General features: G+C 36.4%; 1 protein-coding gene and 1 pseudogene across 2 annotated transcripts in view; both read right to left on the reverse strand.

Annotated features, from left to right (window-relative positions):
* LOC309607885 (olfactory receptor 1M1-like) overlaps positions 1-23,719 on the reverse strand; it is a 144,340-nt pseudogene that overhangs the window by 33,950 nt on the left and 86,671 nt on the right. The window lies entirely within an intron of this gene.
* Positions 6,240-23,719, reverse strand: part of OR14J1 (olfactory receptor family 14 subfamily J member 1) — a 104,139-nt gene continuing 86,659 nt past the window's right edge. Inside the window, 3 exon segments of the mRNA XM_082347015.1 lie at positions 6,240-17,289; positions 17,295-17,309; positions 17,313-17,590. Of these exon segments, the coding sequence (XP_082203141.1) occupies positions 16,600-17,289; positions 17,295-17,309; positions 17,313-17,579 (972 nt within the window). The 5' untranslated portion in view covers positions 17,580-17,590 and the 3' untranslated portion in view covers positions 6,240-16,599.

Consider the following 23,719-nt stretch of genomic DNA (forward strand, 5'->3'; position numbering starts at 1 on the left):
TCCATAATTTCTCTTTCAGATTTTTCATCATTAGTGTATAGGAATGCAAGAGATTTCTGTGCATTAATTTTGTATCCTGAAACTTTACCATATTCATTAATTAGCTCTAGCAGTTTTCTGGTGGCAGTTTTAGGATTCTCTATGTATAATATCATGTCATCCGCAAACAGTGACAGTTTTACTTCTTCTTTTCCAATTTGTATTCCTTTTATTTCTTTTTCTTCTCTGATTGCTGTGGCTAAGACTTCCAGAACTATGTTGAATAATAGGGGTGAGAGTGGACATCCTTGTCTCGTTCCTGATCTTAGAGGAAATGCTTTCAGTTTTTCACCATTCAGAATGATGTTTGCTGTGGGTTTGTCATATATGGCCTTTATTATGTTGAGGTAGGTTCCCTCTATGCCCACTTTCTGGAGAGTTTTTATCATAAATGGGTGTTGAATTTTGTCAAAACCTTTTTCTGCATCTATTGAGATGACCATATGGTTTTTCTTCTTCAATTTGTTAATATGGTGTATCACATTGATTGATTTGCGTATATTGAAGAATCCTTGCATTCCTGGGATAAATCCCACTTGATCGTGGTGTATGATTCTTTTAATGTGTTGTTGGATTCTGTTTGCTAGTAGTTTGTTGAGGATTTTTGCATCTATATTCATCAGTGATATCGGTCTGTAATTTTCTTTCTTTGTAGTGTCTTTGTCTGGTTTTGGTATCAGGGTGATGGTGGCCTCATAGAATGAGTTTGGGAGTGTTCCTTCCTCTGCAATTTTTTGGAAGAGTTTGAGAAGGATAGGTGTTAGCTCTTCTCTAAATGTTTGATAGAATTCACCTGTGAAGCCATCTGGTCTTGGACTTTTGTTTGTTGGAAGATTTTTAATCACAGTTTCAATTTCATTGCTTGTGATTGGCCTGTTCATATTTTCTGTTTCTTCCTGGTTCAGTCTTGGAAGGTTATACCTTTCTAAGAATTTGTCCATTTCTTCCAGGTTGTCCATTTTATTGGCATAGAGTTGCTTGTAGTAGTCTCTTAGGATGCTTTGTATTTCTGCAGTGTCTCTTGTAACTTCTCCTTTTTCATTTCTGATTTTATTGATTTGAGTCCTCTCCCTCTTTTTCTTGATGAGTCTGGCTAATGGCTTATCAATTTTGTTTATCTTCTCAAAGAACCAGGTTTTAGTTTTATTGATCTTTGCTATTGTTTTCTTTGTTTCTATTTCATTTATTTCTGCTCTGATCTTTATGATTTCTTTCCTTCTGCTAACTTTGGGTTTTGTTTGTTCTTCTTTCTGTAGTTTCTTTAGGTGTAAGGTTAGATTGTTTACTTGAGATTTTTCTTGTTTCTTTAGGTAGGCTTGTATAGCTATAAACTTCCCTCTTAGAACTGCTTTTGCTGCATCCCATAGGTTTTGGGTTGTCGTGTTTTCATTGTCATTTGTCTCTAGGTATTTTTTGATTTCTTCTTTGATTTCTTCAGTGATCTCTTGGTTATTTAGTAACGTATTGTTTAGCCTCCATGTGTTTGTCTTTTTTACGTTTTTTTCCCTGTAATTCATTTCTAACCTCATAGCATTGTGGTCAGAAAAGATGCTTGATATGATTTCAATTTTCTTAAATTTACTGAGGCTTGATTTGTGACCCAAGATGTGATCTATCCTGGAGAATGTTCCGTGTGCACTTGAGAAGAACGTGTAATCTGCTGTTTTTGGATGGAATGTCCTATAAATATCAATTAAATCTATCTGCTCTATTGTGTCGTTTAAAGCTTCTGTTTCCTTATTTATTTTCATTTTGGATGATCTGTCCATTGGTGTAAGTGAGGTGTTAAAGTCCCCCACTATTATTGTGTTACTGTCGATTTCCTCTTTTATGGCTGTTAGCAGTTGCCTTATGTATTGAGGTGCTCCTATGTTGGGTGCATATATATTTATAATTGTTATATCTTCTTCTTGGATTGATCCCTTGATCATTATGTAGTGTCCTTCTTTGTCTCTTGTAACATTCTTTATTTTAAAGTCTATTTTATCTGATATGAGTATAGCTACTCCAGCTTTCTTTTGATTTCCATTTGCATGGAATATCTTTTTCCATCCCCTCACTTTCAGTCTGTATGTGTCCCTAGGTCTGAAGTGGGTCTCTTGTAGACAGCATACATATGGGTCTTGTTTTTGTATCCATTCAGTGAGGCTGTGTCTTTTGGTTGGAGCATTTAATCCATTCACGTTTAAGGTAATTATCGATATGTATGTTCCTATGACCATTTTCTTAATTGTTTTGTGTTTGTTTTTGTGGGTCCTTTTCTTCTCTTGTGTTTCCCACTTAGAGAAGTTCCTTTAGCATTTGTTGTAGAGCTGGTTTGGTGGTGCTGAATTCTCTTAGCTTTTGCTTGTCTGTAAAGCTTTTGATTTCTCCATCAAATCTAAATGAGATCCTTGCCGGGTAGAGTAATCTTGGTTGTAGGTTCTTCCCTTTCATCACTTTAAGTATATCATGCCACTCCCTTCTGGCTTGTAGAGTTTCTGCTGAGAAATCAGCTGTTAACCTTATGGGAGTTCCCTTGTATGTTATTTGTCGTTTTTCCCTTGCTGCTTTCAATAACTTTTCTTTGTCTTTAATTTTTGCCATTTTGACTACTATGTGTCTCGGTGTGTTTCTCCTTGGGTTTATCCTGTATGGGACTCTCTGTGCTTCCTGGACTTGGGTGGCTATTTCCTTTCCCATGTTAGGGAAGTTTTCGACTATAATTTCTTCAAATATTTTCTTTGGCCCTTTCTCTCTCTCTTCTCCTTCTGGGACCCCTATAATGCGAATGTTGTTGCGTTTAATGTTGTCCCAGAGGTCTCTTAGGCTGTCTTCATTTCTTTTCATTCTTTTTTCTTTAGTGTGTTCCGCAGCAGTGAATTCCACCATTCTGTCTTCCAGGTCACTTATCCGTTCTTCTGCCTCAGTTATTCTGCTATTGATTCCTTCTAGTGTAGTTTTCATTTCAGTTATTGTATTGGTCATCTCTGTTTGTTTGTTCTTTAATTCTTCTAGGTCTTTGTTAATCATTTCTTGCATCTTCTCGATCTTTGCCTCCATTCTTATTCCGAGGTCCTGGATCTTCTTCACTATCATTATTCTGAATTCTTTTTCTGGAAGGTTGCCTATCTCCACTTCATTTAGTTGTTTTTCTGGGGTTTTTTCTTGTTCCTTCATCTGATATATAGCCCTCTGCCTTTTCATCTTGTCTATCTTTCTGTATGTAACTGTGGGTTTTGGTCCACAGGCTGCAGGATTGTAGTTTTTCTTGCTTCTGCTGTCTGCCCTCTGGTGGTTGAGGCTATCTAAGAGGCTTGATGGGAGGCTCTGGTGGTGGGTAGAGCTGACTGTTGCTGTGGTGGACAGAGCTCCATAACACTTTAATCCACTTGACTGTTGATGGGTGGGGCTGGGTTCCCTCCCTGTTGGTTGTTTTGCCTGAGGCAACCCAACACTGGAGCCTACCTGGGCTCTTTGATGGGGTTAATGGCAGACTCTGGGAGGGCTCACGCCAAGGAGCACTTCCCAGAACCTCCGCTGCCAGTGTCCTTGTCCCCACAGTGAAACAGAGCCACCTCCCGCCTCTGCAGGAGACCCCCCAACACCAGCAGGTAGGTCTGGTTCAGTCTCCCCCAGGGTCACTGCTCCTTCCCCTGGGTCCCGATGCGCACACTACTTTGTGTGTGCCCTCCAAGAGTGGGGTCTCTGTTTCCCCCAGTCCTGTCAAAGTCCTGCAATCAATTCCCACTAGGCTTCAAAGTCTGATTCTCTAGGAATTCCTCCTCCCGTTGCCGGACCCCCAGGTTGGGAAGCCTGACGTGGGGCTCAGAAGCTTCACTCCAGTGGGTGGACTTCTGTGGTATAAGTGTTCGCCAGTCTGTGAGTCACCCACCCAGCAGTTATGGGATTTGATTTTACTCTGATTGTGCCCCTCCTACCGTCTCACTGTGGCTTCTCCTCTGTCCTTGGACGTGGGGTATCCTCCTTGGTGAGTTCCAGTGTCTTCCTGTCGATGATTGTCCAGCAGCCAGTTGTGATTCTGGTGCTCTCGCAAGAGGGAGTGAGAGCACGTCCTTCTACTCCGCCATCTTGGTTAATCCTCCTCCGGATACGCTTTTTTTGTTGTTGTTGTAACTTAACATAGGGCAATAAGAGAAATCCACACTGAGGAGGTAGCTTTTGGACAAAGACCTGAAAGAGCTGTGGGAATTAGATGTGTGGATTTATCAAGTGTAAGAATGCTTCATACAAGTGGAGAGCTGGTGCACAGACCTTGAGAAGAGGATGTAATTAGTGTGTTTTAGCAGCAACAATAGAGATCAGCATGGCTGAGTAATCAAGGGTGGAGTGGAAGTGGAAGCTTGGAACATTAGGCTTATATTTAACAGAGTAATCCTGGATGCTGACTTGAGAATAGTGGGATGGATAAGAGTGGAAATAAGATTATTCCAATAATCCAAATGAGTGATGATGGTGATTTGCACAAATAGAATCACATAGGAGGTAGTAAGAAAGGAATTTTGCATCTATATTCATGAAACAGATTAGTCTGCAATTTTCCTTTCTGTTAAGTCCTTTTTCAAGTGTTGGTATCAAGGTTATGCTAGCCTAATAAAAGAAGTTGAGAAGTATTCCCTTTTTCTTTCTTTAGGAGAATATGTATAAGTTGCTATTATTTCCTCCTTAACTATTTGGTAGAATTCACCTGTGAAATCTGGGTTTGGTGTTTTCTTTTGGGGAAGATCTTAAATAGCAGCTCCAGTTTCTTATGTATATATCAAACTATTCAAATTTTCTTTCTTTTACTGTCAGTTTTAGTAATTTACTTTTGGTTTGAAGTAATTTGTAAATTTCATTTACATTATTAAATTTACTGGCATAAAGTGGTTCATAATGATCTCCTATAATTTTTGACATTGAGAATGTTTATAGTGATATTACGTTTTAAAATGATAATTTGAGTTCTTTCTCTCTCTCTTTAATAGTCTTACTGGAGTTTATCACTTTCACCAATCTTTTCAAATAACTAAGTTTTGACTTTATTGACTTTTCTTTGTTGCACTTTCGTTTTCTATTTTAATGATTCATGTTATTATTTTCATTATTTCCTTTCTTCTACTTTCTTTAGGTTTGAGTTGCTGATTTTATTCATTCATTCATTCATTCATTCAGCCTCTTGAGATGAAACTTTAGGGTATTGATTTTCAATATTCTTTTCTTTTCTTTGCCTGAGATGCACGGCTTGTGGGATTTTATTTCTCCAACCAGGGATTGAACCCCTGGCCCTCTGCAGTGAAAAAAACCATAATATATTTGGAATAAATTTCACCAAAAAATGTGAAAGCTCTCTACACTGAAAACTACAAAACATTGCTGAGAGAAATTTGAAAAGCACAAATAAATAGAGAGATATAACATGTTAATCCACATCATGTAACCTCAACTGGGATGATATTGCTCCTAAGAGGGTGAAAATTGGCTTTTGGGCTACAAAAAATCTTAGATATTACAATGTCCCTCCAAAGGCCACAGTCCATAAACACATATATTATATATCTGAGGTATTAAAATTTTGTAGGGATGGGATGATTAAGAAAAAAAGTATCAAAAAATCTGTCTTCTTGCTCTTAACTCTGAGATTTTCAGGCTTTCCTGATATCTTTCTGCTCAATCATGAAGACTAAGAAGAACAAGTCCTGGTGCCCAGCCCAACAACCCTCTGTCACTTCACTTCAGTAACAGTTCACTTATCAATATTTTCAAGATACCTCTTAACTTTCTTACTAAGTTATTGGTGCCAAAGAGGAATGGAGAGTAGTGTCATAAGCTTAACACAATCTAATATGTCAACTATACTGATAACTATGGATAGTTTGAATTTAAATTCCCAGTTCATTCTTTTTTTTTTTTTTTTTAATTATTATTTATTTATTTATTTATTTATTTTTTTGGTTGTGTTGGGTCCTCGTTTCTGCGTGAGGGCTTCCTCCAGTTGCGGCAAGCGGGGGCCACTCTTCGTCACGGTGCGCAGCCCTCTCACTACCGTGGCCTCTCTTGTTGCGGAGCACAGGCTCCAGACGTGCAGGCTCAGTAGTTGTGGCTCACGGGCCCAGTTGCTCCATGGCATGTGTGATCCTCCCAGATCAGGGCTCGAACCCATGTCCCCTGCATTAGCAGGCAGACTCTCAACCACTGCGCCACCAGGGAAGCCCCCCAGTTCATTCTTTATCAGCGACCTCTGCAGTTCCTAAATTGCTAGACAAACCAACATTCAAGGAAAAATTTGTTTCATATTGTAGAGTGTTTTAGAGTTATTTTAAAAGATATGGTGGAGAACATGCCAATGTTCACTTTTAGATAGGGTTTTCCAACATTTTTGTCTTCCATTTTTTTCTGATTAAAATTAAAATATTTGTTTCAGAATATTTAAAAAATATAGAAAATAAAATAAAAACATTAAAAATCCTTAATGTCTCCATCTGAGAAAACCTCTACTAATGGTTTGCCATATGTTCTTCTAATCAATCTTCCATGCACAAAATATTCAAAATGGGGATCAGAAAGTATATGTTATAATCTGTTTTTTCCTTAGGTACCATATTTTGATAATTTCTCATAGCAATAAATATTCTCCTGAAACATGATGTTTGAATTATATACAAGTCTTCATATGAATACAGCAAACTTTTTATATATCCACCCTTATTAATGGGTATGTTTATTTATTTTTGTTATGATAAATTTCTGTAATAAGCATACTAAATTAGACTCCCTGATTTGGGGGTTAATTTTCCTGTATTTTACTAAACTTTTAAAGAGACTCATCCCAATAATTTAGAGACCCCCTGGTGCTGGTCATCATCCTGGAAAATTCAAGAGCCATTTGGCTAATGTAGGGTTCAGTGTCTGTGTGGAAAATTATTGTAAGTGCTGTGTAGAGAAGAGCGCTCAAAATCTCTGAGCACTTTCTACCCAGAATCTAATCTACTCTTTACATAAATCCTCTGCGATAAGTAATGCTATCATTCCCACCTTCCAGATGAAAACACTGAGTTGCAGCAAAATAAACATCTGATAGAGTTATGCAGCCATCAGGTGAAAAAAAAAGACAAATTTTATTGGTCCCAAACTAATATACTTTCAATTGAGTAGCTGAAAATTAAAATATTCTATTTCTTTGCTAAGACTTTCTATTATTCCACATATTTTATGAGTGTTTTCAAGTGCTTGTTCAAACATTTTTATTTCTGCTTTTATCAGATAATCTAACATCTGTGTTTTCTCAGTTGGGTATCTTTTCTTATATAAGTTGAAAACTTTTTTTATTCTTTATATGCTGAATATTTTCGGATTGTATCATAATTCCTTTGAATATTACACATGAGACTCTAGGTCTTGTTTAAATCCTATGGAAAGTGTCAGTGTCTTTGTTTTAGCAGGCAGTTAACCTGAGTTTAAGTCTCTACCTCTTGTGGACTACAGTTGCAATGTTAGCTCAATTTTCAAAGCTTTTGCAGTGTTTTTCAGATCTGTCTCACTGATTATCCCATTCAGTAATCAGTTTGGAACCTGGAAGTTCAATTCTTGAAGTTTTTGCTATGCTATTTAGTATCAGATCCACACACGTGAGACTTGCTATCTCTCTCTTATCTCCCTGGTAATATCTAGTTCTATGGTTCTCTATCTAGAACCTAGAGCTCTAGCTAGTGCTCTGCCATGCACTTTCTCAGTTGCACTCAGTCTGTGGAGAAGAAGGAGGTGGAAAGACAGAGAAAAAAAAATCAGTGGTGTTGGTTCCACTCTCATGAAACTGCAGCTGTACAGAATGGAAAGTCAGGTTCCCTTACACGAGAGGTTTGACTCTTGTGGGTTCTACTCCCACTGCTGCCACTGTCACTGCTTTCATGGAATGGGCTGGGCATGAAAAAACAGAGAGAAGAGAAAAAATAACAGGAGTTGATCTGTAACATCAGCTTTCATGTGGGTCTCCAGCCAGACCGCCTTAAGAGTTGAACTGCAGCATCAGCTCTCCCTGGATCCCCAGCCTGCCAGCGCACCTGCAGATTTTGGATTTACCAGCCTCCATAATCACATGAACCAATTTCGTAAATAAATCTCTCTACAGATACACAACCTATTGGTGTTACCGAGTCCAAGCTCGCTCTGCTCACCACACGACAGGCCAATAAATAGGGAGACAGGGTGCTGAGGCAAGGAATAGGCAGACTGAGAAGATGGCGGGCTAGTGCACCCAAAAAACCATCTTATGGGGTCTGGATGCCAGTTTCTTTTATAGAACAAAGAGGGGGAGGAGGCCAGGAAATAAAGTAAAAGGGCCATTAGTTTTGCCTGGCTTGGCCTGCATTGGGGAGGGGATATGTTAATTTCTTCTTTTCTGCAGCCATTCACAGGTGGGCAGGGTCAGATTGTCTCCCTGTGAGCTGAACAAAAGTAATTTAGTAACATTTCCGCAGAGGGGCAGGGTTCCCTCTGGCAGGCCATTCTGTATGCTTACAGCTATAGACAGCGATTATAATAAAAAAGCAACGAAAAGCAAAGGTTAACAAAGAAACAGATCCAATATGGAGTCAGAATTGGCTCTTCCCTGTTATATTGGTTCTGGAAATTCTCTAGAGCATCTAGACGAATGCAGATTTTGGTATTCCTCATTCTGAGCATTAGGAATTCATTTTCATGCTCCTTGAGCCAGAGAATCTCGGAGGGCTTCTCCTAGAGCTCTCTGTGACTGTGATATGGTGTAAACTGTTTTACTTCTGCTTCTGATTGTGTTAAGCTCAGGCTGGGGTATTGCAGAGGGATAATGGTAAACACTGCCAATTTGGTGGCAATTTGAATTCTATTATTCTTCCCCAATCCACCTGCAAATATTTATTTTTCAGGATGCTCAAATAGCTTCTCCTTGCTTTCTGTTCAGGTTTTACAGCTACATTTCATATAAGAGATTGAGTTAGTGTGTTTATGCCATCATCCAGGGAACTAGAACGGGTATTTTGAAATTTGACTGACATTCGGTGAAACAGAATAGTCAGGGCTTATTTCTTCCAGATTTTACCATACTGTTTTCAACTCTGTCAGTATTGGAAGGGAATGACTGTAACAGCAATTGTCGGTGGGCACAGAAATAGCTGTGAGGTGGTGGAAGCACCACCAGATTACAATCAGTAGACTTGAGTTTGAAGTTGGACATTACTGTTAAATACCAGTGCAATCTTAGTTAAGACTGTTATTCCTTAATTTCTGTTAAATGAACATAACTTTCAAAAATGCAAAAGTAATTTTTGAAATAAACAACTGTAGAAAACAACACATTGTTATTTGGGTGGCAGATTAATGAGAGCTAACATCTCTTGCATGCTTATTGTGTGTGACACTATTTAATGTGATTAGTATATATTAACCTATTTGATATTCACAACAGTCACATGAGAGAGGCACTATTACTATCTTATTTTACAGATAAACCACTGAGCCACAAAATTGCTAATTAGCTTTCCTAAGGTCACATATCTAATAACAATGGTGGGCCATTGTTTAAACTCAAGCAATCTGAATCTAAAAGCTGTGTTCTTAACTGATGTATATAGTACACTGAGAATGAGCAGCATGGTTTATAGTTTTCATGGAATAGTTAAAAAGAATGAGGGATTGAATCAGTCTATTTGAAATATTTCATTAGATCATTTAATCACAAAACAAAAAAGAATTCGAAATTTTGGAGTTTGAATTCCTGCTTCTAATATACAGAGTAGGTAACTAGAATAACTTTGGAGGCCCCTACAGTGTTTATTTTCTCACTGAGACTCCAGATTATGGCAATCACTAATCTGTACTAAACCTTGTACCAAAAAACAATCCAGTCATTTCACAAAGATCAAGCAGCAGCTGCTTAGAGCCATCATTTTGCAGTTTCCAAGCAATTAAAACTTGTCTCCTTGGAAATTGGCTGTTGTCAAGCAAGGTCTTGTTCTACTAAGGCCACTAGGGGGCTCATTAGAAAACTTCCAGATAATTGTATTACTAAAATGTTACGAATGTTTGCACAAAGTGAGTAAGTACATAATTGTTTAAATGCCTCAAAACTATTTTCCCTGAAGAGCAAGATAATTTATCAGGGCGTACATACTAAACACTTTCAAGGTTGTCTCCAGAGGTCCCAGCTTTGTTAGGCAATCGCTGGTGCTTCTATCTCAATTTTGCCAAGGTTTTAACAATTTCACAACTTAACTCCTGGAAGAGGCCTCTGGGGGCAGGCTGCTTAACAAAGAACATTGAGATAAACTTTCTTCAAAGTTTAAGCCCTCCCCAAGGAAAAAGAGATTGGTAACTACACACAAAACACCACTCAACTGTAAAGTAAAGGGTCATTACTATTGAAAAAGGAAGACACTTTAGGAAAACTCGAGGGTGTTTTATTTTCTCCAAGAGCCACTAAATGTGAATGAATGAGAACTAGACCCTTGTTAATATCAACTCTGTATATATTCATTCAACCATTCATTCACTTATTCATTCATTCCATTCAATTAGTTATTCTGATATCTTGGATCATTGTTATAATGGCTTTCCATAGCCAAAGTTCTAATTCAACCAAGTTGAATAATAATTTAGGTAATATAACTATGAAGAATGTATCTCATTTTGTAACATAGAAGCTTTTTGCCACTTGATATTTCTATTGCAGCATTTTGAATATTTTTTTTCAATTTTATAATGAAATCTCATGCTTTTCTACAGTTTACTGCTATTTGTGAGTCATAGTATAGATTTTTCATATTTCAATACAATTTACTGTTGGGATTACAAGTTTATGTCTGATATTTGTTACTAGAGTATCTATAAATTCTTTTGATCTAGCTTTGAAAGCTATATGCATTATATATATATAATGCCATATACAGATTACAAATATATATACATATAATAAAATTGTGTATTTGGAGTATTTCTTTAGATTATTCCAGATCATGACACATGTATTATCACAATTAAGGATCTACAAGAAGTGAGATTCTGAGCTAAGGAAGAATAAATTTAGATAAAAACAGGACAGTGATAATAGAAATTATCTCCTACCTCTATAGCAGCATCATTTTATTCCAAACTCATCCTTAAGTTGCCTTGCTCTAGAACTTCTTCTATGATTACATTTGAAATAGTTAAATTAACCACCACTATTCCCTTCCCTCAAGTTCTCTGTTTTGTTGTGTATTAAGAAATTAATAACTAAGGATGTATATATATGTATAACTGAATCACTTTGCTATACATTAGAAATTAACACTATGTTGTAAATCAATTTACCTCAATAAAAGAAATTTTAAAAAGAAATTAATAACTGTTTATTTGGAGGAGATAGATGGATGTGGTAAAGGGATAAGAAGAATATATTCCATCATACATCTTTCATATACTTTATTTTCTAAAATATGTGAAAGTATCATCTATTCAATGATACTAAACTACATCCATAATTAAATAAATGATTTCATGGCAGAAGTACATTATGCAAGGGCATTTTCATGTTATTAATTGGCATAGGACATATACTTTTATCCCTTTCAAAATGGCAGAGAGCATGTTTAAAAATTGTGTTAATACGACATCATTTCATTCAAATGGGAATTATCTGCTTTCTTAATTTTAATCTGGTTTAATTTAAAAATCATAAATCAAATTCTTAATATCTAACTGACCATTGTCTGTCCCCATTAGTCTCCTGGTGTGCACTTCAAGATATAAACAAATTTAATATTAGTCTAAACAAACAAAGCAGTAAAAATCTTACTGATTTTTATTAATATATTTGAATAAATTTTTATATACCTACACAAAAATGATATGACCAAGAGTTAAGTTCTGCTTTAGGGTTGAATAGGAATCTAATTTTTTCCTTAAAGAAAAAACTACTTTTTTCTTTAGGGTTGCAACTCAGAACCATTCCCACGATTGTCCCATTCCAGCTTCACCCAAGACCAACTGCAAGTTCATATCAGATGAAAATACGTATCAGGTAAAAACAGGAGATCATGAATATAGTGAGCATGATTCTGGACGTATGTATCCTCTGCATTTTCAAACAACATGATAGAGTAAGATATTGCAATTTTATTTTGAAAATATGATTAAGTGAAATTTGAGAGAAGACTTCCAAAACACTAGTTCATGCAACCATAATGTTTCTCTCTTGCCTGTCCAAAGGTTGTCTCTTCCAGAAAACCTCAGATTAACCCTCATTTTGAAATAATTATATTAATATGCAATGCAAGTTCTAGTGACCTAAGTTTAATTTGATCCTTCCAGTTTTCATTCTATAGTACTTCTCATGTGAAAGTTATTTTTATGATTACATCAAATCTATCTTAAGGAAAAATGATTCCATTTTCTCTCTTATCTTCAGGAAGCACCTAATACAAAATGTTCCCCTTTTTCATTTAATTAAATGATTTACCAAAAAGTTGTTTTAAATAAATAATATTACTGCAGTGCATGGCAACCATGACTTGGCATATAAATAATTAATACACTGCTTTCCAAAAGCCTATTATGTAAACCAAAGTGAAATTATATGTTCCTCTTACTTACGAAAATAATTCTGAAATTTGTCATATCCTGCCCGTCCCTTCCCTTCATGGGTAAATAGTTGTTATTTTCATACATTCAACCCAAAAGATTAGTGCATCTTTGAAAAAGCATCCTTCTGTCTTCTCTAGGACCAAAATGTATAGATCTGGGTGATGAACAAGTATCTTCATTTGCAGAAGTTCTATACGAAGAAAGATAAAAGCAGGCAACATAATATTTTTTTCACCTTCAGTTATCCCACCTTTCCTATCCCACACTATTATTCTTATTCTGAATTGAGATGCTTCCCTTTGAATATTTCCTCATTAATACAATTCCCTAGAACTCTAACAATATTATGACAAAGTTCTCTAATATCATTACTTTTTTATGATGACTTTTCTGCACATTAATGCACGGTTTTTCTCCCAAATATTGTTTCCCTTATCATTCAAAGTTGCTCCTTCCTTCACAGTTTGGCAGTGCGGGGTGTGTCAAGGTATGCATTCTCTTATTTTTCTTCTAGCTTGTTACTTCTTCCTTATCACATAAAAATATCTTGTCTTTTGAAGCCTACATCTTTTTACAGCAAAATTCTCTACATCTTCTTGTTTCCTTCATCCATTTAATCTCCTCAGTGAGTATTGGGCACTTGTATCAGTGTTTTCTTCCTAGCACCAAATTTGGCCATCATCAGGGTATCTTTGTATCAACAGATAATCCAGCTTCACACTGGTCATGATGCTGGCACAATCAATATCCAAGTAGATGGTGCAACCTCCTTGTAAATCTCAGACCTCTTTGGCCTCATTCATTTTTTATTCAAAATGACTGTTGACCACCAACTTAGTGTAAGGGATGTGGTATCTGCTGAACATCAGAAAATACAAATGTGTATGAGGTCAAGTCTTAATTCTCTACCCTCAAATAATTCATCATATAAAGAGGAAAACAGACAGATACCAGGTAATTAGAATACAACATGATAAGTGCAATAGTTGTTATGAAAAGATGTCACAAAAACATAGGAGAGTCCTAGAAAGACATTTCAAAGATGACTAAAGGATTTGAGGATCTCATCATGTTAACAACCTATACTTCTTCCCAACTATATATTCTCCTTTCATGCTTGATCTTGGTGTTAGCTCATAAAATTCTACCGCTTCTTTCTCCCACTACTTCTCTTTTTCCAAAATTTTTATTAATGTATAATTTACATACAGTAACAATCACCATTTGACTATATATTTTGTGGTTTTTAACAAACATATAGTCATGTAACCATAGCCATAATCAAGCCGTAGAACAGCCCCCTCATGCCCTAAAATTGTCCCATGCCCCTTTCTAGTAATCTCCCCCAGACAGCCTCTGTGACCACAGATCTCTTTCTGTCCCCATAGTTTCAGCAGTTCCAGAAAGTAATCATATAAATAATTGTAAAAGTGGAATCAAATAATATGTAGCCTTTTACACTACTTCTTTTTCATTTCTTTGGCTTCAAAAATACCTTCAGTTTCAGACCACACTTACGTTCTTATAGATCCATAACCCATGCCTGTAAGAGTTACAGTAGAAAACTTCTGTTCTTTTTCCTGTGACTTCCAGCTCTCCGGCATACATGTCCTCCTTCCATATTTCCACCAAATACCCCAAAGCAGCAGAAAGTCTCTTCCACTCATATTGCCCAGAAAATCTGGAGAAATTCCACAATAATGTAGTCTGGTATCTTTATAAAATAGTGAACTCACTCTTACTTTTTAGTTATTTGCCCTTTGTTCCCACTGTTTCCTACTTCCTTTGGGAATTGTTTCAAATATTCACCATTCCTTCATTAACTTACCTATACTCTCTTCATTATTAGCAGCGCCCTCACCTCTGTTTTATAGAAGAAATGTAAGCTATTAGACAGCAACAGTTAATGACATTTTTCATATTCTCAGCCATCTTCTACAAATTCTCTCATATTGGTATCACCAAATACAATTATTGCTAAGAAATGAGATTCAACCTTGACACTGTTGCTAAATACAAGGAAGTGATTACCGACCTTAAGCAGAAAAGTTTTGGTGAGATAATAGAGGTGGAAGCCTGATTGCAGGAGGCAGCATGAATGGACACAGCTGTCATATAAAGACTCTTCGTAAATGCAGCAGGTAGTCTTTCCCATGACCTCTTTTCCATTACTGTACGTATGATGTTGAATGATCAACATCATCCTGTCAATCCACAACTTATTCTTACTTCCATATTTGGCTGGAATATACTTACTTGAAGAATAAATTTGTACCAACATATTTAGCTTGTCTTGTAGTAACTTCCTTAAGGCATAGTGCATCTAGATCTGTATTTCTCAACAGCAGCCCTATTGACATTTGGGGCTGGATAATTCTTTGTGTGGGGGGCTTTGTACATTGTAAGATGTTTAGCAGCATCCCTGGCTTCTACCCACTAGATGTCAGGAGCATCCTCCCAAACAGTCGTGACAACTAAAGATATCTCCAGGCATTGCCAAGTGTCCCTACAGACAAAATCACCCTCTTTGAGCATCACTGCTCTAGATGGTACAATGCTCTGAATTTCTCAGTGTTGTTCATGCAGTAGTTGTTGTTTTGCATTCTGGGTTGACAGCTGTAATCCAAAGGCCATGTCGCCATCAAATAACTGATCAACCAACCCACTGAAATTGATCACTATTTACTAAGTACTTATGATGTGCTGTGTGATTAAGACAAATGTAGGACTACCATCACCTCTGATGACTTGTCCCTTCTGCCTCTGTATGCACTCTGGAATGTTCATTTTTGAATGGAAACATAAATTACTTTTTAAAAAATTTATTATTATTTTTTTAATATAATAAGTGCTTAGAAAAGTTATACTTAAAGAAATCTCTCATATATAACTCAGCTTTTTTCCCCCTTCTTTTTCATTTTATTTTTTTATTGAAGTATAGTTGATTTACAATGTTGTGTTAGCTTCAGGTATACAACAAAGTGATTCAGTTATACATATATATATTCTTTTATATATATATGTAGATTCTTTTCCTTTATAGATTATTACAGAATATTGAGTATAGTTCCCTGTGCTATACAGTAGGTCCTTGTTGGCTATCTACTTTATATATAGTAGTGTGTATATGTTAATTCCAAACTCCTAGTTTTTCCCTCCCCCCTACCCCTTTCCCTTTGGTAACCATAAGTTTGTTTTCAATGTCTGTGTATCTACTTCTGTTTTGTAAATAGGTTCATTTGTATCATTTTTTTAAGATTCCACATATAAGTAATGTCTTATATTTGTCTTTGTCTGGCTTACTTCACTTAGTATGATAATCTCTAGGTCCATACATGTTGCTGCAAATGGCATTATTTCATTCTTTTTTATGGTTGAGTAATATTCCATTGTATATAAGTACCACATCTTCTTTATTCATTCATCTGTTGATGGACATTTAGGTTGTTTCCATGTCTTGGCTATTGTAAATAGTGCTTTAATTAACACTGGGGTGCATGTAACTTTTTGAATTATAGTTTTGTCTAGATATATGCCCCAGAGTGGGATCGCTGGAGTGGTAACTCTATTTTTAGTTTTTTAAGGAACCTCCATACTGTTCTTCATAGTGGCTGCACCAATTTACATTCCCACCAACAGTGCTGGAGGGTTAGGATAACCCCATTTTATTTAGCATTTACTATATGTCAGGTACTAAGTGTGCTATGTTCATCAGTGTGTCTGTGTATGTGTCTGTGTTTCTATATGTATTGGGAGGGAAAAGGAAGTAGAAGTATAAATTGTTATTTTTTCTTAATATGAAAGAATAAATAAATTGTTTCAATGACTAAACACGTGAAGAAATCAGACAAAGAGTGTTCGTAATGACAATGGCTACTTTACACGATAAACGTGCAGAGAAAACTGTTACTGCTTTTCCTCAACATTACATATGGAAGGAATTCCGATTATTAAAAAAATGTTCTTGTGTATAATATTGAACAGTCACCAAAAACAGGACAAAAGTGTCTTTTTCCTGGTGAATTCACCACCCAACAGTAACTTTCTTAAAGCTCCCTTCATGGCCTCATTCCTTAAGCTGCGTACAATAGGGTTCAGTGTTGGGGGCACTACTGCATAAAAGATAGATATCATAATGTGAAAAGCAGTTGGAGAATCTGAAGTCGGTTTTAGAAACTCAAAAATGCCCGCGGAGAGAAAAAATGACCTAACAAAGAGGTGGGGCAGGCAGGTAGAGAAGGCCTTGGATCGGCCCTCAGCAGAGGGTATACTTGGAACTGTGGAAAAGATGTGCATGTAGGAGAGAACAACGGAGATGAAGCAGATTAATGCCGGCACAGTCATGAAAGCAGCCACTCCAATCACTCCAAGGTAATCATTGGAACAGGAGAGCTTCAGCAACTGGGGGATATCACAGAAGAACTGGTGGAGTATTTTGGCCCTACAGAATGTAATGGAGAATGTGGCAGCCGTGTACAAGATTCCAGAGATGGCTCCACTCAGCCATGCATCTATCACAGCCCACTTACAGGCTCTGGGATCCATGATGACCTCGCAGTGCAATGGGAGGCAAATGGCTATAGAGCGGTCATAAGACATCACTGTGAGAATGGCCACCTCAGCCCAGGCCAAAGATGTGAAGAAGAAAACCTGAAGTATGCACTGACTGTGGCACTATAGACATTGCCCATAAGTTAATTGTCAATGAACTGGGGGACTGTGACAGAAATGAAAGAGAGGCCCAGGAGGGAAAGGTGTTTCCAGAAGTAATACGCTGGGGATTGGAGATGTTGGTCCAGGGTTGTGATGGTGATAATTATGAGGTTACCTGCTAAGGCTAATAGGTACATCAGCAAGAAAAGCAATGCACGTAAGATTTGCAGCTCACGGTTGTTGGAGAGCCCCATGAGGAAGAATCCTCTCATTGTGGTTACATTTGCCATAACCATTTTGGAGATACACATTGTGTTGGCAGCTGGAAGATAAAGAGGATAGGGGAAATGCAGTAGAGAGATGTTAAAATAAATTATTCATTTATTCATCATTGCTTCTTTCAACAATTAACTTTTAAGTACCTGTTATTCATCAGCTGTGCCCTAGATGTTGAGGATCCAAAGGTGAAGATATGTATTACTTGTGTTCATGGAGCTTACAGAAAACACTAGTAAACTGCTAGTTCCTGAGTGCAAATGTGATCAGAGTCACTGGTCCTGTCACAGAAAGACAGCTGAATTTCCACAACTAAAAAACACCATTCTATTTCCACAGATGAAACCCATTGCTTTGCTTTAAGTCAAGAATAGAAAATCAGTGATCAGCTCTTGATTAGAGGTTTTCTTAAAATTGGACAAATTTTATTTGTTTATAGCATATTGCCCTATTTTAGTAGATTGAATGGCTCTTTAGAGGAAATATTGTTGAATGGGGTGATATCTAAGATTCTTCCCTGGCAAACAATTCTATTATAGCGAAAGCCCCTGTAATTGCAGAGCCAAGGGCCAAATTATGTAGTGCTATTGCCCTTCCAATTAACACTTTATTTAATAAATGTCTCATTGAAATGAAGAGCAAAAAACTTTTGCAAAGGGAATACTTATATTTCACTCTCAGATTTAGTGTTTAATCTGATTGTACAGAGCTTCTTCTGGTACCTAACAGCTTCTTCTTTGAAACTTCATTTCTAATTTCTCCCTTTCTGTGCCTTGTTTTTTGTCCCCCTTTCCCTTGATCTGATCAAATAATAAACAACATTATTGTCCATACTTAATTTTGATTTTGGTACATTAAATATTTTAGTCTGCCATATTTATACCGGTAATTATCAACAGTCTGGGAAATAAAAAGACTGAACAATTTTGAGCATTCATTTTCATGAGACAGACACCATGCTCTATTTTGTCATAAAATATGTCTCATTTAATCCATACAAGTTTTATTTCTTTATGTTCTATGGTGTAGGCATTTTAATCTCTATTTTTAAAAGAAAAAAATATGGTTTAGAATACTTAAGTAACAGAATTGAGTCTGAGTACCAAACATTTTCCTTTGCAATTCATACCATCACATTACATCTAAAATCTCTAAGTATTTATGAAAGACATGAGGAAACACTGGGGAAAAGGCCAAAATTACACTGAACGTTTACCTATCCAAGTCTTTGCCTTGCATGGTGATATCAGAGACTATGATATCACCATAGTTATAGTACAACTACTATACTGTTATAGTACAGTATAAGTACTTTACATGTTATAGTACAATTACTTTACTGAATATTTATATAAACACATAAAATATTAATGTTTCCTAATTTACTGGCTTTTCTTAAATTGCTCATTTTGTAATATATTCATGTGAATTAAATATATGACCTTTATTAATCGCTCATTTTCCTTGTTAGAATTAATAGTCTTGCTTTTTCAAATTCAATTTGAAGAACATAAGGTTCTGTCAGTTTCCATAAAACGTTTTTCTCTTTCCTCATTCAAGATTGTAAAACTTGCCACAGCAGCTGTTGGTATGTAGGTAGTTATCAAAGCTGATCACAAAATTCTGACCTTTCTCATCTATAGTGACATCTTTTTAAGCATGTTGTTTCCCTTGAGAACTCAGGGTTTTTGTTGTTGTTGGGCTTTTCTTTTTATTTTCTTTCATCTTTTGTAATGGAAGCCTGAACTGAATAAAAACATTTCATTTTCTCTACCTCTCTGTCACCTGGCACTTGGAACTTTTTGCACAGAGGAGGAGTGGTTTGGTAAACTGTGGGGGTTTTTTGTCCCTAGTTCAATGGTTTGCAACCTTTAGCAGTGGTATGAATCACCTGGAGAGCTTGTTGAAACGTAAGTACCTAAGGCCCACACTTAGTAATTCTGATTCAGGAGGTCTGAGGTGACATCCATAAATTTGAACGCCTAACAAACTCCCAGATGCTGCAGCTGCTGCAGCTGCTGCTGGTCTGAGTATCACACTTGGAGAACCACTGTGATAGCTAAATCATGCATTCCAAAAAGGCAAACAAGATTTTAAACATTAAAAGAAATCTTTAATGTTGGGTGTCCTGGAAAACTAGAGGTCAGTATTTATAGAAACTGAAGCCTATGCATTGCATCTCAGATTTGGAACAGCTATTTTGGGCATCCATTATGATCTCTAATAAACATAAAACTATCTACTAAAAGATCCTAAAACAAATTTAGCAACAGTACCTGAGAATCTCATAAAGAGGCCCAGTCCATTAAAATTTATTATTTAAATATTTGTCACTAGTTTATAAGTACTTAGAAATGAATGTAAGCCCACAATGTTGTTTTGTAATTTCTGAATTCTCTTGCCATGTTTTATACACATTATTAATATTTTCAGTAATAATCATATGACTATAAATTTATGAAATTTATGTTACAAAGGTTTCCTCTGAAGCTACATGGATACATATTTACTAAGTTTTAAAGGCTACACAGCATTCTGCTCAAATTACTTTCCATTTAATAATTTTAAAGTCAAGGACCAGATGGTTTCAATGGTAAATTCTACCAAAAATCTAAAGAAGAATTAATATTAACTCTTCTCAAACTTTTCCAACAAATAGAAGACAAGGGAACACTTCCAAAGTCATTTTATGAGACCAGGTATACCCAGATACCAAAGCCAGACAAGTATACTACAAGAAAAGCAAATTACAACCAATGTCCCTGATGAATATAGATGCAAAATCCTCAAAATAATATTAGAAACAAAATTCAACAGCACATTAAAAGGGATATACAGGATGACCAAGTGGTATTTATCCCTGTGATGCTTGGATGTTTCAACGTAGGCAAATTAATAAATGTGATACACCATGTATACAGAATGAAGGATTAAAATCATATGATCATCTCAATACATGCAGAAAAATCATTTGACAAAATTAACATTCTTTCATGATAAAAACTCTCAACAGATTAGGCATAGAAGGAATGTATCTCAACATAATAAATGTCATATATGACAAGCCATGCCAACATCATATGCAACTGTGAAAAGCTGAGTGCTTTCACTCTAAGAACAGAAAAAAGATAAAGCTGCTCACTCTCACCCCTTCTTTCAGCATAGTATTGGACGTCCAGGAGAGAGCAATTGGAAAAAAGAAATAAAAGGAATTCAAATTGGAGAGGAAGAAGTAAAACTGTCATTATTTGCAGATGACATGATATTAAATATAGAAAAACCCTAAGGGCTCCATCAAAAAACTATCAGAACTAGTAAAAACATTCAGTAAAGTTGCAGGATGCAATCAACATAAATATAGTGTTTTTTTTCACTAACAATGAATTTTCAGAAAGAGAACTTAAGAAAGCTATCACGAGTTCTGGTTCAAGATGGTGATGTAGGAAGATTCTAAACTCACCTCCTCTAATAAACACATCAAATCTACAGCTACATATGAAACAATTTTCTCTAGAACAAAAACCTAAAAACTGGCTTTGTGACTCCTAAACATCTACAAATAAGAAAAAATTTATATTGAAGCAGGTAGGAGAGACTGAGAGACAATCTCACTAGAGGAAACTCAAAACCTGGAGCTTCTCCCCAAGGAGCCAAGGGTTTGAATCTAACATCAAGCACCCCAACTTTTAAGACCTGCACCTGGAAGACAAGCCCCCCAAACATTTAGCTTTGAAAACCAATGGGGCTCCAAACCAGATGACTTCACTGGTGAATTTTACCGAACATTTAAAAAAGAATTAACTCCAATCGTTCTCAAACTCTTCCAAAAATCAAAGAGAAAAAAACATTCCCAAACTCATTTTATGCGGCCAGCATTATTCTGATCCCAAAACCAGAAAACACTACTAGATTAGAAAAATACAAGTCAATATTCCTAATAAATATAGATGCAAATATTCTCAATAAATACTAGCAAACCAAATTAAATAGCACATTAATGAGATTATTCACCATGGTCAAATGGACTTTGTACCTGGGGTACAAGGACGGTTCAACATATGAAAACCACCCAATGTAATACATCATATTAATAGACAGAAAGAAAAGAACCATATGATCATCTCAATAGCTGCAGAAAAATTATATGACAAAATTTAGCATCAATTCATGACAAAAACACTTAACAAATTAGGCATAGAAGAAACGTATCTCAACATAATAAATTCATATATGATAAGCCCACAGCTAACATCTTACACAGTGGTGAAAGGTTGAAAACTTTTCCTCTAAGATCAGCAACAAGACAAGTGTGCCTCCCTCACCGTTCTTTTTTTTTTTTTTTAATTTTTATTTATGGCTGTGTTGGGTCTTCGCCTCTGTGCGAGGGCTTTCTCTAGTTGTGGCAAGCGGGGGCCACTCTTCATCGCGGTGCGCGGGCCTCTCACAATTGCTGCCTCTCTTGTTGCGGAGCACAGGCTCCAGACGTGCAGGCGCAGTAATTGTGGTTCATGGGCCCAGTTGCTCCGCGGCATGTGGGATCCTCCCAGACCAGGGCCGAACCCGCGTCCCCTGCATTGGCAGGCGGATTCTCAACCACTGCGCCACCAGGGAAGTCCCAGGGAAGCCCCAGGGAAGCCCCCTCACCATTCTTATTCAACATAGAATTGGAAATCCTAGCTATAGTATTTAGCCAAGAAAAAAAAAAAAAAAAAGGTATCAGAATTTGAAAGGAAGAAGCAAAATTGTCTCTATTTACATATGACATAAGTTTATATATTGGGTTGGCTGAAAAGTGCCTTCAGTTTTTAAGTAAAAATAAAAGACACATTTTTCATTTTCACCAAGAACTTTATTGAACAACATATTCACCCTTTTGTTCCACTAACTTCTGCCATTTTTCAGGTAACTTCATAATTCCATCTTCCCAAAACTTTTTATCTTTTTGAGCAAAGAACTGTTCCAGGTGCCTTTTACAGTCTTCCAGGGTATTGAAATTTTTTCTATTAAGAGAATTTTGTAAAGACCTAAATAAATGGAAATTCAAAGGTGCAATGTCTGGTGAATATGGAGGATGAATCAGAACTTCCCAGCCAAGCTGTAACAGTTTTTGCCTGGTCGTCAAAGAAGCATGCGGTCTTGCGTTATCCTGATGGAAGATTATGTGTTTTCTGTTGACTAACTCTGGACGCTTTTCGTTGAGTACCGCTTTCAGCTGGTCTAACTGGGAGCAGTCCTTGTTGGAATGAATCACTTGGTTTTCCAGAAGGAGCTCATAATAGAGGACTCCCTTCCAATGCCACCATATACACAACATCACCTTTTCTGGATGAAGACAGGCCTTTGGTGTGGTTGGTGGTGGTTCATTTCACTTGCCCCATGATCTCTTCCGTTCCACATTATTGTACAGTATCCACTTTTCATCGTCTGTCACAATTTGTTTTAAAAATGGAACGTTTTCATTACATTTAAATAGAGAATAACATGCGGAAGTACGGTCAGGAAGGTTTTTTTCACTTAACTTGTATGGAACCCAAACATCAAAGCAATTCACATAACCAAGCTGGTACAAATGATTTTTAATGCTTGATTTGGATATTTTGAGTATGTCGGCTATCTCCCGTGTGGTATAACATTGATTGTTCTCAATTAATGTCTCGATTTGATCGCTATCAACTTCAACTGGTCTACCCTACTCTAGAGCATCATCCAGCAAGAAAACTCCAGCACGAAACTTCGCAAACCACTTTTGACATGTTCAATCAGTCACAGCACCTTCTCCATACACTGCACAAATCTTTTTTTGCATTTCAGTTGCATTTTTACCTTTCTTGAAATAATAAAGCATAATATGCCGAAAATGTTGCTTTTCTTCTTCCATCTTCAAGATTAAAATGGCTACACAAAAATTCACCAGATTTGATGTCTTTTTTTAAATGCACACTGATATGACAGCTGTCATATACAATCTAACAATATTGTTTTGAATGAAGTTAAAGACAACTAAGTGCTACTAGAGCCATCTTATGGAAAAAACCGAATGAACCTTTTGGCCAACCCAATACAAAAATTCCTAAAGACTCAACAAAAAAGATGTTAGATCTAATCAATGAAGTAAGTAAAGTTGCAGGATACAAAATTAACATACAAAAACAGTAGTATTTCTATACACTAACAA

The sequence above is a fragment of the Balaenoptera borealis genome (assembly GCF_965194805.1).
Source record: "Balaenoptera borealis genome assembly, chromosome: 12".
Lineage (NCBI taxonomy): Eukaryota > Metazoa > Chordata > Mammalia > Artiodactyla > Balaenopteridae > Balaenoptera > Balaenoptera borealis.